General features: G+C 43.6%; 1 protein-coding gene across 1 annotated transcript; it reads right to left on the bottom strand.

The window, feature by feature from the left end:
* Positions 1-1,626: 1,626 nt before the first annotated feature.
* Positions 1,627-3,967, bottom strand: LOC115109859 (guanine nucleotide-binding protein G(I)/G(S)/G(O) subunit gamma-T2-like). The gene is made up of 3 exons (XM_029635105.2): positions 3,843-3,967; positions 2,334-2,423; positions 1,627-2,207 (listed from the first exon to the last, which is right to left on the bottom strand). The coding sequence occupies exons 2-3, from the start codon at positions 2,415-2,417 to the stop codon at positions 2,079-2,081; spliced, it is 213 nt and encodes a 70-aa protein (XP_029490965.1). The 5' UTR covers positions 2,418-2,423; positions 3,843-3,967; the 3' UTR covers positions 1,627-2,078.
* Positions 3,968-18,410: the final 14,443 nt, after the last annotated feature.

The following is an 18,410-nucleotide window of genomic DNA, read 5'->3' on the forward strand; positions in this document are numbered from 1 at the left end:
CTACTGTCCCTGGAATTCACCATCTCCGGTTCATAATCATTCTGCCCCTTCAGTCAGGTCCTTAAGATAGCACAAACAATAATCAGTCAATTGGCCTCAGGTGAGCTCATCAGTAGTGGCTGTACAGCGGCCCACCTCCAGGAGAGGGTGCAGTCGGCCCACTTGATCCGGCTAATCCTGACCACTTTCAACATTTCAACTAACTAACTACTAACCTTAACCTTTATCCTAACCCTAAAGGTAACTGTTACCCTTACCTTAACCCTTACCCTTATTCAAACCTTAACTGGAACCTTATCAAGCTGTTGGATATCAAGAGATTGTTTGTTGATAGTATGCCAATCTGTAGATCATCATTATGGGACTATCCAAAAAAAGTGACTGAAAAAGAGTTTGAATTCTTACAATTCAACGTTCTAGTTCAATGGTTCCGACCTTGAATATGTGGACATCTATAAGTACCTAGGTGTCTGGCTGGACTGTAAACTCTCCTTCCAGACTCATATCAAATATCTCCAATCGAAAATCAAATCTAGAGTCGGCTTTCTATTCCGCAACAAAGCCTCCTTCACTCACGCCGCCAAACTTACCCTAGTAAAACTGACTATCCTACCGATCCTCGACTTCGGCGATGTCATCTACAAAATAGCTTCCAATACTCTACTCAGCAAACTGGATGCAGTTTATCACAGTGCCATCCTTTTTGTCACTAAAGCACCTTATACCACCCACCACTGCGACCTGTATGCTCTAGTCGGCTGGTCCTCGCTACATATTCGTCGCCAGACCCACTGGCTCCAGGTCATCTACAAGTCCATGCTAGGTAAAGCTCCGCCTTATCTCAGTTCACTGGTCACGATGGCAACACCCATCCGTAGCACGCGCTCCAGCAGGTGTATCTCACTGATCATCCCTAAAGCCAACACCTCATTTGGCCGCCTTTCATTCCAGTTCTCTGCTGCCTGTGACTGGAACGAATTGCAAAAATCGCTGAAGTTGGAGACTTTTATCTCCCTCGCCAACTTCAAACATCTGCTATCTGAGCAGCTAACCGATCTCTGCAGCTGTACATAGTCTATCGGTAAATAGCCCACCCATTTTTACCTACCTCATCCCCATACTGTTTTTATTTATTTACTTTTCTGCTCTTTTGCACACCAATATCTCTACCTGTACATGACCATCTGATCATTTATCACTCCAGTGTTAATCTGCAAAATTGTAATTATTCGTCTACCTCCTCATGCCTTTCGCACACAATGTATATAGACTACCCTTTTTTTTCTACTGTGTTATTGACTTGTTAATTGTTTACTCCATGTGTAACTCTGTGTTGTCTGTTCACACTGCTATGCTTTATCTTGGCCAGGTCGCAGTTGCAAATGAGAACTTGTTCTCAACTAGCCTACCTGGTTAAATAAAGGTGAAATAAAAAAATTAAAAATAAATGCGTCTGTATCAGCTCACGGTGATATATCAGACATCAACCCACCTCCTGATACAAATTTTTATTTCTAAAATGTACATTACATCTCGATTGAATCAAGGGACACGTGCAGCATGAGAGGATCCATGTTCATATGAGGTGCAAAACAAGAGAGGAGTCACAGAGAGAACCAAAAGACATCAAAGAAACTGCTGTACTGGGTACACTTTATTCACAAGCAAAACAAAAGCCAGTCAGTGGTGGGTGCAATTGGAACATTCCAGAGCCTGTTTGGAAGCTCTATAACCGCCAGAGGCAACTGACAGGTGAGAGGGAGGAGAAAGGAGAAAGGAAGGACACCATTGTAACCAAGTGATCCCTCTAATCCCCTGAATCGTCTCTGGATAAATCTCCTCCTCAGCTCCCAGTGGCCTCGGGTGACCTTGTGTAGCCTAGTCAGTGTGACATGTTGTGTTGTCCTAAACTGGCTAACTTAGTGGATGTCTCTCAGATTTTTTCTCTCCAGTGTCAGCCTCTTCAGCACTGTAAAGAGCGATAAATAGCTGCAATAAGTTTGCCATGTGTTCCTATGTAAGTACAACATGATGGTTTTCCCTGTGTCCCGCCCGGGGCTGTTTGTCCCCCGGGAGGGCTAGGTGATTATGCAGCCTCCCTTCTCAGGCTTATAGGGGTTCTTATCATCTGGTACTCCAGTTATCAGGAGGTCGGTACCAGACGCAGCCTCACACCAGTCCATGGTGTCCTTGGATGTCTTGGACACCTAAGAGAAACGGAGAGGGGTCAATAGAAGCATTCTAATTCAGTTCAATGGGACTGTATCAGTGCACGGTGATGCCTTTTGTAATGCTACAGAGCTTCTCTTTATGGACCCATTGATTTTACGTACAGGCTCCCTGGGTGTCGAGACTTCTTTCTTCAGCTGTTCCAGCTCCATCTTAAGGATGTCAATGTCTGACATATCCCGAGCCATCTTTCCCTGAGAAGGAAGGAGGGGGAGAGGATCAGTGAGAGGGCACACTAACTAAACATCAAGTAACTCTGATCGTCAGTTGCTCGTCAGTAAAGATCCAAATGAATCTAAATCCTTCTGGATTTGTGAATGAATTCACTTATTGACCAGATTGGCACATACTTGTTTGATATTCTTGTATCAGTCTTGAACAAGGTGCTTCCAGTGGGTTGAACCCAGACCTTAATCTTTACCTTTCCAATCCATAGAATTCCTCTTTCTTAAGAATGTCATGTGTGGTGAAATAACTGTAGGATGTCACAGCAAGCTAAAGAACGTTGCGGGACAGGATTACCCAATAAGACCACACCCTATCCATTGTGTAACTTTGTATGGCTAGTCGCCAGGAATTCTACTCGAATAAAGTCTTGTTTTTAAGTAGAGTTGACCTCGATGGGTTTGCACTGACACAGTAAAAGACATGTCAGGTCAGGGATGGGCAGCTTTGATGGGGTGGGGGCCACAAAAAAACTGAACTGAACTGATCACGAGGGGCCGCAGTGGCTCGCTGGTCACTTGACAGCAGAGAGACATTTTATTAAGTTGTAGAGTTAATTTCCTGCAATTCTACACGTTTTGCCATGGGGATGTGAGAATACCCCGACTGAGTTCCAAAATATATACAGTACATATTATATTTTTGGGGGGAGGGAAATGAATCTGCTGGCCTGCAAAATGAGAGCCTTAGACATCTGAGTGTATGAACAAACCCAATTAACTATTGACATGTCTGTTTCCATGGCCTTGTTGACTCTTCCCTATCCTAAAAGAATACGTCATATAGCTGAACTTTGGAAAAACATGAAGGCTACGTGGTTGGTGTTCTTTTTTGGGTACTACTTCAGTCCTACCCTCTACCAACACGCTGTGCCTACATAATCAGGCAACCAGCCAAACCCAAAACGAGCATTTATGTCACATGAACAATTATAACAGGTAAGGAAAGCCACTGTGACAGTGGGTTGTGCAAACAACAGATTTATTACATTGTGACTTCTGGCCACACTGAGGAAACACACACCGCACTCATCCATTTATTTCTGTCCCAAAAAGGCCATTGATATGGCCTATGAGTCTAGAAAGAGACCTCTGAGTTATGTCTAACAATAGTGAAAACAACTCAGAGTAGTCAATTATACAAACACATCGATTAATTGATCCTATTCGAATTTTGATAAAAATACATAAAATGTAGTATGGCTTTGTTGACTCCCGTCAATAAAAATAAATCCATCCCCAATAAAAAAAATCGAAAAAGACATTCTAAATGCATACATTTAACTGAGTGAATTGCTCAGTTGAGCTAGAATCTCCCTGAACACTGGTCCAGGCTAATGGCCAAGACTGAAGTTAGTCGCTACTTCCTCTCCTCGGGCCGACACTCACCTATTGGTTGTGGGGACAGTCGATGCAGGGAAAGTGTAGTCTCTCGCCCTCTATGGGACCGCAGTGTTCGGGTTGTCCAACTGGATTACCCTGTTCCTCAACTCTCCTCTTCAGGACGTTCTCCAGATGGCACGATGACAGATTGGGAGGAGACTCTTGTACAGACCCCCCCCAACCCCCACCTCCTAATCAGATTAGTCTATTATAATTAGCTGCGCCAAATGTCAACCTCAAATCACAAATTACCTTTGAGTATCACAGGAGGACAGAGAGAGTATCAGCTCCAGCCAAATGCTCCCAAACCACAGGTCCTGGATCAGCTCTCACAATGCCAATCCTGACCTTTATCATGGGGTTTCAAAGTTTAAACTGGCCCTAGATCTGTGCTGATTATGAGCAACTTCCACTCTCACCTGGGCCACTCTCAGAGGTCGAAACGGGAGAAAAAAAGTTTGAAATGGAACACGGATATGAGCATTCTGATTGACCAGGAAATCATTTTAAAACTGTCCACTTACAGACCTTGTGATGGATTGAATTGGGGGGGGGGGGGGGGGTAATAAGAACACTGTACTGTAAGACCTATACAGTATAACAAAGTAACAAAGACATATTGTTTAATTGTCAGGCATCTTTTAGTTGGTTTCTAGGCAAGGCCCATTCAAACTTTTCTAAATCCTTCAGGACTTCACTTGCTCAAACAATTCCAATCCCTCACATGTTTTGCATCTTAACAGTGACCTTGGTCGTCTGCTTCTGTCCCACCTGGACCTGAGGCCTGTCCCATTTGGTATCTGGCCCCACGTCATCTTATTAAAGGAGCAATCTCAGACAGATAGAGACGTAGGATCGATGAATACAGATTTATCTTAATTTGATCAGTCTTTTGTTGTTGAGAATTTTCCTGAAGAGCCGGAAATGCAAACTTAAAGTGTATTCAATGTTAAAAAAGGCTTCTAAAGTTTATAATTTTCACTTTAAAATGTCCGACTTGATTTGCCCTAACGGAAATTGCATCAACCACTCTTATTTTCTTGCTGTAGCAAACTGGCTCAAATGAAGATCCTGCATCTGTAGGGCTGGAGAAATGTAACAATGTCACATGTATAGATGGTATTTTCTTGATCTATTTTATCAAAATTAATGTTTTGAAGCTTACAATAATTTTGTTAAAAATCTAATATTTTGGATTGTGATGGAGAAAGACAGTTGAACTAATCTCATGAGGCATTTATTATTGATATTCATCAACTATCAATGGCTATATATAAACAATCAAATTGTGTATCAATCCCAGATTGCCCCAGACCAACCCTTTTAGCCCAGAGACAGAACACTTCCTGAGTCAAATCCTCCCAATCCCATTTCAGAGTCTTGTCCGACTTAATCCATTAGATTAATGACTGAACCCTGTAACTTCCTCTTGTATGTGTTTGTGTGGGGGGGAGGGGTAAACTAAAATAGAACATTGCGTGACCATTGTGTTACAATACACATAGCTTTTTTTTCTTCCATCACACACACACACACACACTGCCGTGCCCGGACTTGGCACAGAGGAAGGCTCCGACCTTGGAGCGGGACTGGATGCCTTGCCTGGACTGGGCACCGGTGCAGAGGAAGGCTCCTGTCCTGGAGCAGGACTGGACACGCTGCCCTGCCATGTCTGGAGCTGCGAGGAGTAACAGCGTAACCTACGTCGCTAGCTACCATGACAAAGACCAAAGCCGGTGGCAGTACCGTTGAGGACGCACGTGAAGGATCTTTTAAATGATCAAAAAGTCCCACAAGCAATTGTTACAACAACAAAATAGCTTCAAGTGTGGATTCAACTAATAAAGGAATGGACGACCTGCCAAGAGAGGTCCAGAACCTGAAGAACAGTTTTCCCAGGTTCACCCTGATGAGTTGAAACAGGAACATGGTTGTGGACGGAATTGCAGAATCTCCATGAGACCTGGACGGATCTCTGAGAAATTGAAGATGGACCACAGGAAGATTGAGGTGGAGCACACCCACAGGACGGAAAACCCACCACCGGCCCAGGTGATAGGCCGATAGTAGTCAAGTTCCTGAGGTTCAAGGACAAGGTAGCTGTTCTGGAAAGAGCCAATAACTTGAGAGGAGCGTATATCTTCCTCAATGAGGACTATCCAGAAGCCTGGAAGGGATGAGAGAGCCAAGCCTATGGGTTCATAAGTTCAACCCTGCAGCACACACACCAATTGATTAATGGACTGCTGAATGTATATTTTTTTCTCTTGCTTTGTTTGCTATTTTCTATATTATGTCTATCTCTGATAAGCAACCCAGGAAAGGGCTGAAAATAGCCCATATTAATATATGTAGCCTGTTACGAATCCCTTTTGGCCCGACAGTCTAGGGGGGGATGGTAGTGAGACCCGTAACATAACTCATGCAAATTATAATTGTGAGAACGAAATAACCAGGACAACTGAAATCTACCGTCAAACTCAGGGTTTATTGTAAAACACACGGTAATGGGGGGAGCAGGAAAAGGGGCTGAGCTGGACCCAAGGAAAGAAACAATAAGTATTCAAAAACACCCCTAAGCTAGACTACTTTAACAACAGCTAACTAACCAAAAATACAGTGGGTGGTCCGCCCAGTTCTAACTAGTGTATTTAACAAAGTCTACCTACGGGTAGTGTATGCCCATGGGTGACTTGTCTTGGTTTCCCCTTTTCCCACCAGCAATCAAACAAAAACACCATAACCAAAAACAATACTCACTGGTGAGGACAAAGTGCTATGGAGGTGCTCAAACAAAAGAGAGGTTAACACACAAAGAGAGAGTGGAACACCGATACCTACAGACATGGCATTTACAAAGAGATTGAGCTCTAGAGCAAACAACTGATGGGGTTTTTAAACCAAGGGAAAGGAACTGTGATAGGGTAGGAAACAGGAGGAGGTGTGTCTTCTGATTGATGATTGGATTGGTGACTGATTGGGGAGTGATGATTTTCACCTGTGAGGGGAGAAGGAGAGAAAACAACACAGGATACATACACACACACACAGGATACACACACACAGGATACTGGTATCCATAACATAGCCTTAGAAATGAGGTTAATGAAATCAATAACTTGATAACATCAGATAACATTCATATATTAACAATTTCTGAGACTCACCTAGATAATTCATTTGATGATACAGCAGTAGCAATACAAGGATATACCATCTATAGAAGAGACATAAATGCTTATGGGGGAGGAGTTTCTGTATATATTCAGAGCCATATCCCTGTAATGCTTAGAGAAGAACTTATGTCAAGTGTTTTTGAAGTGTTGTGGTTGCAGGTTGATTTGGCACATCTAAAGCCTTTTCTTTTGGGGTGTTGCTAAAGGCCACCAAGTGCTAACAGTCGGTATCTAAATGATATGTGTGAAATGCTTGATAGTGTATGTGATGTAAACAGAGAGGTCTACCTTCTTGGGGACCTGAATATTGACTGGTTTTCATCACGCTGTCTGCTCAAGAGGAAGATTTTCACTGTAACCAGTGCCTGTAATCTGGTTCAGGTTATTAATCAACCTACCAGGGTGTTTACAAACACTACAGGAACAAGATCATCCACTTGTATTGATCACATTTTTACTAATATTGTAGAACTTTGTTCTAAAGCTGTGTCTGTACCCATTGGATGCAGTGGTCACAATACAGTGGCTATATCCAGGAAATCAAAGTTCCAACAGCTGGGCCTAAAGTGTGTAAGAGATCATGCAAAATATTTTGCTGTGACTATTATGTGGATGATGTTAAACATATTTGTTGGTCTGATGTGATTAATGAGGAGCATCCAGACGCTGCACTTGATGGATTTATGAAATTGCTTCTTCCAATTATTGATAAACATGCACCTGTTAAGAAACTGACTGTTAGAACTGTTAAGATTCCATGGGTTGATGAGGAATTGGAAAACTGTGTGGTTGAAAGAGACGGGGCAAAACGAGTGGCTAATAAGTCTGGCTGCATATCTGACTAGCATGTTTACTGCAAATTGAGAGACTATATAGACCCTCCTATCTGTCATATTTTTCACCTGAATCCTGAAGGAACGTCTTTGTCCTCAGGCCTGGAGGGAAGCCAAGTAATTCCGCTACCCAAGAGTGGTAAAGGGGCCTTTACTGGTTCTAACAGCAGACCTGTAAAAGCTTGCTGCCAGCTCTTAGCAAACTGTTGCTAAAAATGGTGTTCGACCAAATACAATGCTCTTTCTCTGTAAACAAAATAACAACAGACTTTCAGCATGCTTATAGAGAAGGGCACTCAACACTGACACAAATGACAGATGATTGGTTGAAAGAAAGTGATAAGACAATTGTGGGACCTGTACTGTTAGATTTCAGTGCAGCCTTTGATATTATTGACCATAACCTGTTGTTGAAAAAACGTATGTGTTATGGCTTTTCAACCTCTGCCATATCGTGGATTCAGAGCTATCTATCTAACAGAACTCAATGGGTTTTCTTTAATGGAAGCTTCTCTAATGCCAAACATGTAAAGTGTGGTGTACCGCAGGGCAGCTCTCTAGTCCCTCTACTCTTTTCTATTTTTACCTATGACCTGTCACTGGCATTAAACAAAGCAAGTGTGTTCATGAATGCTGATGATTCAACCATATACGCATCAGCAACCACAGCAAATGAAGTCAGTGAAACCCTTAACAAAGAGTTGCAGTCTGTTTTGAAATGGGTGACCAGTAATAAACTGGTCCTGAACATCTCTAAACCTTAGAGCATTTTATTTGGTATAAATCATTCCTTAAGTTCTAGACCTCAGCTGAATCTGGTAATGAATGTTGTGGCTGTTGAGCAAGTTGAGGAGACTAAATTACTTGGTGTTACCTTAGATTGTAAACTGTCATGGTCAAAACATATAGATTCAATGGTTGTAAAGATAGGGAGAGGTCTGTCCGTAGTAAAGAGATGCTGTGATTTTTGACACCGCACTCCAAAATGCAAGTCCCGCAGGCTCTAGTTTTGTCTAATCTTGATTATTGTCTAGTCGTGTGGTCCAGTGGTGCAAGGAAACATCTAGTTAAGCTGCAGCTGGCCCAGAACAGAGTGGCACGTTTTGCTCTTCATTGTAATCAGAGGGCTGATATTAATACTATGCATGCCTGTCTCTTGGCCAAGAGTTGAGGAGAGACTGACTGCATCACTTCTTTTGATAAGAAACATTGTGTTGGAAATCGCAAAATGTTTGCATAGTCAACTTACACACAGCTCTGACACACACACTTACACGGCTGGCATGCCACCAGGGGTCTTTTCACAGACCCCAAATCCAGAACAAATTCAAGAAAGCGTACAGTATTATATAGTGCACTTATTGCATGGAACTTCCTTCCATCTCATACTGCTCAAATAAACAGCAAACCTGGTTTCAAAACACTGATAAAGCAACACCTCACAACACCTCTCCCCTATTTGACCTAGATAGTTTGTGTGTATGCATTGATATGTAGGCTACGTGTGCCTTTAAAAGAAGTTTATGTAGTTCTGTCCTTGAGATGGTCTTGTCTATTGATGTTCTGTATTGTGTCATGTTTTATGTTTTGTGTGGACCCCAGGAAGAGCAGCTGCTGCTTTTGCAACAGCTAATGGGGATCCTAATAAAATAACAAATACCAGAGGTATGGACTCGAGTCACATGACTTGGACTCGAGTCAGACTCGAGTCACAAATATGATGACTTGCAACTCAACTTTGACTTTAACACCAATGACTTGTGATTTGACTTGGACTTGAGCCTTACGACTCGACCTGACTTGATTCCCTCCCCAAGCCCAAGTCATTTAAATTATGCTATTTAAAAAAGTGTGCAGTGCATCAACTCTTCATTTAACGGATTACAGTTTGAAACAGACAGCAGCCAATAAAACTGTGCCAGCTGAGAAAAAGTGTGTGGCAGTGCAGAGGAACGTCGGCGGATGAATTCAGATGGAGCCCTTGAAAAGATGATACCCAGATATAGAGACGATGCTGTATCAACAAAAAAAACAGATGCAACTTGCAAAACATGCGAGAAGAAAATTGCAGACGGATGTGCAACAATTTCCAATTTTGTTTGACATTTTAAGCTGCACAAAGAACGGTAAGTTGTGGATAATATAGCCGACAGCTATATATTTTATTACTTTACTAGTGTATCATGTAGGCTAACTTAATGTTAAATCAATGAGCCTCCACACAGTCAGTGCAGGAACGTGATCATTGCAACCAAGAGTGAGCTACAACTGGCGAGGCAGTTGGTAGCCTAAATCCTGCCTGATGTTACTGCTGTTCCTAAACCCACTGACATACGTGCGAGCGTTGCAAAATACATTTAGAAATCTATATTATTCAATTATTGCACCCACACTGCTCGCATGCGCCAACGAGCGTCTGCATTGCCAATGGTTAAAATAGAAGTCAGTTCTATTTCTGATGCAGATCGCCGGTGCAAGTCCTGCCTCTCCCATCTCCTCATTGGTTTACAGAAGCAGGTACTGAAAGACGAAATAGACCGGTGGCGGTAATGAATGTAATTTATGAAAGTTGCCAACCGCAATATAAAGTCAAGAGAAGAAAAAGGCTGGAAGGAGGAGACATGACTATAAGCAATTCGGTTGACCGTTTTGTGTGGATTAAGTGGTGGAGTAGAGGACCTTCTGCATTTCAGGTAAAATAACAACTCAATGTTTATATCCCAGGACAAATTAGCTAGCAACAGAAAGCTAGCTAAATAGGACAAATTAGCTAGCAAGTGCAAGCTAGCTAGCTAAATTGCCATAAATGTTTAATGCTTTTCATGGGGGGGCTACCCATGTATTTCCATGGAAATATAATGTTTATTTGGAAAGTAATAAATATATAGATATTTTTAAAAGCATTCATGATTTGCGTAAATGTAATATACTAACTATTACTCTTGTTAAAAATAGGAAATGCTATTACATTTGGTGAAGGACACATTATGACTTGTTTAGAACTCGAAACTCAAAGTTTAGGACTTGAGACTTGACGGTCTTGACTTGAGACTTGACTCGGACCTGCCTGTCTGGACTTGGGACTTTACTTGGGACTTGAGTGCTAAGACTTGAGACTTATTTGTGACTTGTAAAACAATGATTTGTTCTGCCAAATACCAAACATTTACCCTTTTAAAAAGAGTTCTCAGGGGGGTATCCGGGGATGTCCGTGGAATGTCCGGTGGATGTCTCAGTCAATCCCCCCAAAATAATCCAGATGCCTCATACCATTATTGAAAGTGTTATTGTAATCTTAAAGATATACACTTTAATGCTGACCTTAACAGATACATTACATTTACATTTACATTTAAGTCATTTAGCAGACGCTCTTGTCCAGAGCGACTTACAAATTGGTGCATTCACCTTATGACATCCAGTGGAACAGTAGTGCATCTAAATCTTTTAAGGGGGGGGGAGAGGGATTACTTTATCCTATCCTAGGTATTCCTTAAAGAGGTGGGGTTTCAGGTGTCTCCGGAAGGTGGTGATTGACTCCGCTGTCCTGGCGTCGTGAGGGAGTTTGTTCCACCATTGGGGGGCCAGAGCAGCGAACAGTTTTGACTGGGCTGAGCGGGAACTGTACTTCCTCAGTGGTAGGGAGGCGAGCAGGCCAGAGGTGGATGAACGCAGTGCCCTTGTTTGGGTGTAGGGCCTGATCAGAGCCTGGAGGTACTGAGGTGCCGTTCCCCTCACAGCTCCGTAGGCAAGCACCATGGTCTTGTAGCGGATGCGAGCTTCAACTGGAAGCCAGTGGAGAGAGCGGAGGAGCGGGGTGACGTGAGAGAACTTGGGAAGGTTGAACACCAGACGGGCTGCGGCGTTCTGGATGAGTTGTAGGGGTTTAATGGCACAGACAGGGAGCCCAGCCAACAGCGAGTTGCAGTAATCCAGACGGGAGATGACAAGTGCCTGGATTAGGACCTGCGCCGCTTCCTGTGTGAGGCAGGGTCGTACTCTGCGGATGTTGTAGAGCATGAACCTACAGGAACGGGCCACCGCCTTGATGTTAGTTGAGAACGACAGGGTGTTGTCCAGGATCACGCCAAGGTTCTTAGCGCTCTGGGAGGAGGACACAATGGAGTTGTCAACCGTGATGGCGAGATCATGGAACGGGCAGTCCTTCCCGGGAGGAAGAGCAGCTCCGTCTTGCCGAGGTTCAGCTTGAGGTGGTGATCCGTCATCCACACTGATATGTCTGCCAGACATGCAGAGATGCGATTCGCCACCTGGTCATCAGAAGGGGGAAAGGAGAAGATTAATTGTGTGTCGTCTGCATAGCAATGATAGGAGAGACCATGTGAGCTTATGACAGAGCCAAGTGACTTGGTGTATAGCGAGAATAGGAGAGGGCCTAGAACAGAGCCCTGGGGACACCAGTGGTGAGAGCACGTGGTGTGGAGACGGATTCTCGCCACGCCACCTGGTAGGAGCGACCTGTCAGGTAGGACGCAATCCAAGCGTGGGCCGCGCCGGAGATGCCCAACTCGGAGAGGGTGGAGAGGAGGATCTGATGGTTCACAGTATCGAAGGCAGCCGATAGGTCTAGAAGGATGAGAGCAGAGGAGAGAGAGTTAGCTTTAGCAGTGCGGAGCGCCTCCGTGATACAGAGAAGAGCAGTCTCAGTTGAATGACTAGTCTTGAAACCTGACTGATTTGGATCAAGAAGGTCATTCTGAGAGAGATAGCGGGAGAGCTGGCCAAGGACGGCACGTTCAAGAGTTTTGGAGAGAAAAGAAAGAAGGGATACTGGTCTGTAGTTGTTGACATCGGAGGGATCGAGTGTAGGTTTTTTCAGAAGGGGTGCAACTCTCGCTCTCTTGAAGACGGAAGGGACGTAGCCAGCGGTCAGGGATGAGTTGATGAGCGAGGTGAGGTAAGGGAGAAGGTCTCCGGAAATGGTCTGGAGAAGAGAGGAGGGGATAGGGTCAAGCGGGCAGGTTGTTGGGCGGCCGGCCGTCACAAGACGCGAGATTTCATCTGGAGAGAGAGGGGAGAAAGAGGTCAGAGCACAGGGTAGGGCAGTGTGAGCAGAACCAGCGGTGTCGTTTGACTTAGCAAACGAGGATCGGATGTCGTCGACCTTCTTTTCAAAATGGTTGACGAAGTCATCTGCAGAGAGGGAGGAGGGGGAGGGGGAGGAGGATTCAGGAGGGAGGAGAAGGTTGCAAAGAGCTTCCTAGGGTTAGAGGCAGATGCTTGGAATTTAGAGTGGTAGAAAGTGGCTTTAGCAGCAGAGAGAGAAGAGGAAAATGTAGAGAGGAGGGAGTGAAAGGATGTCAGGTCCGCAGGGAGGCGAGTTTTCCTCCATTTCCGCTCGGCTGCGAGCATTTCCACATTTTACTCCCCCGACCCCCATTGTTTTTATTCATACTGTTTGTAGACAATAGATTCTGCCCTCTTAGGTTCTATTTGACCCTCTTATTATATCAAAACCTTTCAGACTAGAAAATATGATTAGAAAGTATGATTTAAAACTATGGCTAACTATGTTCAAAATATGATTAGAAACTATGATTAGAAACTAGAATAATAAACTATAACAAACTATGAAGCGTATCATTGAGTATCATTGATGATCTAATTGTGTAATTCTCTCTCTCTAAGTAACAAATATTAACAATGTTTCAAATTGGAACAGTTCTGAAAGACAATGACATCACATTTTTGGAGAATTATTAATTTAATGTGTCTTGACTTTACGTTCATTAATCTGATGACTGTTATTTATTTAATTCAATAACTATGTTTAATTGTTACCCAATTAAATTAATAATGTAACAATTATGTCATTAAGATTTGGGGCACTATGGAAGAATTACCATCTCCCGAAATAAACTCTATAAGTTATATGTCTTTCACAACGATAAACAGTCAAACATCTTATTACTCATTACCTCAAAACAAATCAAATTGTATTAGTCACATGCGCCGAATACAACAGGTGCAGACCTTACAGTGAAATGCTTACTTACAAGCCCTTAACTAACAATGCAGTTTAAAAGTTACGAATAAGAAATAAAATCTTGTCAGTCTCCTGAGGGGAATAGGTTTTGTTGTGCCCTCTTCACGACTGTCTTGGTGTGCTTGGACCATGTTAGTTTGTTGGTGATGTGGACACCAAGGAACTTGAAGCTCTCAACCTGCTCCACTGCAGCCCTGTCGATGAGATTGGGGGCATGCTCGGGGGAATGCTTTTTCCTGTAGTCTACAATCATCTACTTTGTCTTAATCACATTGAGGGAGAGGTTGTTGTCCTGGCACTACGCGGCCAGGTCTCTGACCTCCCGAGTCGTGCCTGGCTGTGCAGTCATGAGTGAACAGGGAGTACAGGAGGGGACTGAGCACGTACCCCTGAGGGGCCCCTGTATTGAGGATCAGCGTGACGGATGTGTTGTTACCTACTCTTACCACCTGGGGGCGGCCCGTCAGGAAGTCCAGGATCCAGTTGTTTAGTCCCAGGGTCCTTAGCTTATTTATGAGCTTTGAGGGCACTATGGCGTTGAACGCGTAGCTGTAGTCAATGAATAGCATTCTCACATAGGTGTTCATTTTGTCCATGTGGGAAAGGGTAGGGTGGAGTGCAATAGAGATTGCATCATCTGTGGATCTGTTGGAGCGGTATGCAAATTGGAGTGGGTCTTGTGTTTCTGGGATAATGGTGTTGATGTGAGCCATGATCAGCCTTTCAAAGCATTTCATTGCTACAGACGTGGGTGCTACGGGTCGGTAGTCCTTTCGGCAGGTTAACTTTGTGTTCTTGGGCACAGGTACTATGGTGGTCTGCCTTAAACATTTTGGTATTACAGATTCGACAGGTAGAGGTTAAAAATGTTAGTGAAGACACTTGCCAGTTGGTCAGCTCATGCTCAGAGTACACGCCCTGGTAATCCGTCTGGCCCTGCAGCCTTGTGAATGTTGACCTGTTTAACGGTCTTACTCACATCGATTGCGGAGATTATGATCACACAGTCTTCCAGAACATCTGGTACTCTCATGAATGTTTCAGTGTTATTTGCCTCGAAGCGAGCATAGAAGTAGTTTAGCTCGTCTGGTAGGCTCGTGTCACTGGGCAGCTCTCTACTTTTTTTCCCTTTGTAGTCTGTAATGGTTTGCAAGAACTGCCACATCTGACGACAGTCAGAGCCGGTGTAGTATGATTTGATCTTAGTCCTGTTTGATAGTTCGCCAGAAGGCAGAGCGGGATTTATTTTAAGCTTCCTGGTTAGTCCCGCTTCTTGAATGTGGCAGCTCTAGCCTTTAGCTCCGTGCGGATATTGCTTGTAATCCATGGCTTCTGGTTGGGGTATGTACGTACAGTCACTGTGAGGGTGACGTCATCGATGCAGTTATTGATGAAGCCAATGACTGATGTGGTGTACTCCTCAATGCCATCGGAGGAATCTCGGAACATATTCCAGTCTGTGCTAGCAAAACAGTCCTGTAGCTTAGCATCTGCTTCACTTGACCACTTTTTTTTATCTAATCACTGGTGCTCTCTACTTTAATTTTTGCTTGTAAGCAGGAATCAGGTGGATAGAATTATGGTCAGATTTGCCAAATGGAGGACGAGGGAGAGCTTTGTATGCGTCTCTGTGTGTAGAGTACAGGTGGTGCAGAGTTTGGTGGCGCCATTTTAGGGGTGTGCCCCTTATTGTTATTCAAGATATTCCTACGTTCCTAGATTACCAGCATGGTCAGATAATAACCAGGGTGGCTATAGAGAAGGCAAAAGTTCAACACTCAGGAGTCAATGTCATGTAATTTGTCTTTTCCACACACACACACAGACAGACACAGACAGACAGACACAGACAGACAGACAGACACAGACAGACAGACACAGAGAGACACAGAGACACAGAGAGAGAGAGACACAGACAGACAGACACAGACAGACAGACACAGAGAGACACAGAGACACAGAGAGACACAGACAGACAGACAGACAGACAGACAGACAGAGAGACAGACAGAATCTATTACATAAAGTTATCACAGATGCACACTATGTAACATATTAATAATTGCAATACAAAACATTGAAAAGTTGTTAAATATTTGTTACTTTGGTATACATTGAGAGAGGTAGTAGAGAGAAAAAGAGAAATATTACACAATTAAATAATAGATCCTCACTTACACACACGGCTTCATATTTGGTCATAGTTTATTATTATAGTTTCTAGTCTGAGAGTTTTTTTTTCCACCAGGTAGGCCAGTTGAGAACAAGTTCTCATTTACCTCGACCTGGCCAAGATAAAGCAAAGCAGTGCGACAAAACAACAACACAGAGTTACACATAAACAAACCTACAGTCATTAACACAATAGAAAAATCTATGTACAGTATGTGCAAATGTAGAAGAGTCGGGAGGTAAAGCAATAAAGGCCATGGAGGCAAAATAATTACAATTTAGTATTTACACTGGAATGACAGATGTGCAGATGATGATGTGCAAGTAGAGAATAGAGATACTGGGGTGCAAAAGAGCAAGAGGGTAAGTAACAATATGGGGATGAGGTAATCGGGTGTGCTATTTATAGATTGGCTGTGTACAGGTACAGTGATCTTGCGAGCTGCTCTGACAGCTGATGCTTAAAGTTAAAGAGGGAGATATAAGACTCCAGCTTCAGTGATTTATGCAATTCGTTCAAGTCATTGGCAGCAGAGAACTGGAAGGAAAGGCGGCAAAAGGAAGTGTTGGCTTTGGGGATGACCAGTGAAACATCCCTGCTGGAGCGCGTGCTACGGGTGGGTGTTGCTATGGTGACCAGTGAGCTGAGATAAGGCGGTGCTTTACTTAGCAAAGACTTATTGATGACCTGGAGCCAGTGGGTTTGGCGACGAATATGTAGTGAGGGCCAGCCAACGAGAGCATACAGGTTGCAATGGTGGGTTGTGTATGGGGCTTTGGTGACAAATCGAAAGGCACTGTGATAGCAAATTGGATGTAGTCTGAGTAGAGTGTTGGAGGCTATTTTGTAAATGAAATCGCTGAAGTCAAGGATTGGTAGGATAGTCAGTTTTACGAGGGTATGTTTAGCAGCATGAGTGAAGGAGGCTTTGTTGTGAAATAGGAAGCCAATTCTAGATTTTATTTTGGATTGGAGATGTTTAACGTGAGTCTGGAAGGAGAGTTTACGGTCTAACCAGACACCTAGGTATTTGTAGTTGTCCACATACTCTAAGTCAGAACCGTCCAGAGTAGTGATGCTAGTCAGGCAGGAGGGTGCAGGCAGTGATCGGTTGAAGAGCGTGCACTTAGTTTAACTTGTATTTAAAAGCAGTTGGAGACCTCGGAAGGAGTGCTGTATGGCATTAAGTTCATTTGGAGGTTTGTTAGCACAGTGTCCAAAGAAGGGCCGGATGTACAGTGGGGCAAAACAGTATTTAGTCAGCCACCAATTGTGCAGGTTCTCCCACTTAAAAAGATGAGAGAGGCCTGTAATTTTCATCATTTTCACAAAATGAGAGTGTGGAAAATAAGTTGCCCCAACTTTCAGGATCTCAAAACTAGTTTGGAAGATTGCCTGCCCTGTGAGTTCTGTTATACTCACAGACATAATTCAAACGGTTTTAGAAGCTTCAGCGTGTTTTCTATCCAATAATAATAATAATTTGCATATATTAGCAATTTAGGACAGATTTTCATGCAGTTTACTATGGGCACGCAATTCATCCAAAGGGGAAATATCGCCCCCTATACTGAACAAGTTTTAACTTGGTTTTTGAAGATTAGAAAGGCAGGGCAGGATGAATATTGGTCTATAACACTTTGGGTCTAGAGTGTCTCAACCTTTGAAGAGGAGGAGGACCGCGGCAGCTTTCCAATCTTCGGGGATCTCAGACGATAAGAAAGAGAGGTTGAATAGGCTAGTAATGGGATTACAACAATTTTGGATGATAATTTTAGACAGAGAGGGTCCAGATTGTCTAGCCCAGCTGATTTGTAGGGATCCAGATTTTGCAGCTCTTTCAGAACATCAGCTGTCTGGATTTGGGTGAAGGAGAAGAGTGGGGGGCTTGGGCAAATTGCTGCAGGGGGTGCTGAGATCTTGGCCGGGGTAAGGCTAGCCAGGTGGAAAGCATGGCTAGCCGTAGAAAAATGCTTATTGAAATTATCGATTAGTAGTTTTATCTGTGGTAACAATGTTTCCCACCCTCAGTGCAGTGGGCAGCTGGGAGGAGGTGCTCTTAATCTCCATGGACTTTACAGTGTCCCAAAGCGTTTCGGAATTAGTGCTACAGGAAGCAAATTTCTGTTTGAAAAAGCTAGCCTTAGCTTTCCTAACTGACTGAGTGTATTGGTTCCTGACTTCCCTGAAAAGCTGCATATCGTGGGGGCTATTCGATGCTAATGCAGAACGCCACAGGATGTTTTTGTGGTGGTCAAGGGCAGTCAAGTCTGGGGTGATATCTGTTCTTAGTTCTACATTTTTTGAATGGGGCATGCTTATTTAAGATGAAGAGGAAAGCACTTTTAAAGAGCAACCAGGCATCCCCTACTGACGGGATGAGGT

This window comes from Oncorhynchus nerka, linkage group LG26 (genome assembly GCF_034236695.1).
Source record: "Oncorhynchus nerka isolate Pitt River linkage group LG26, Oner_Uvic_2.0, whole genome shotgun sequence".
NCBI classification, from domain to species: domain Eukaryota; kingdom Metazoa; phylum Chordata; class Actinopteri; order Salmoniformes; family Salmonidae; genus Oncorhynchus; species Oncorhynchus nerka.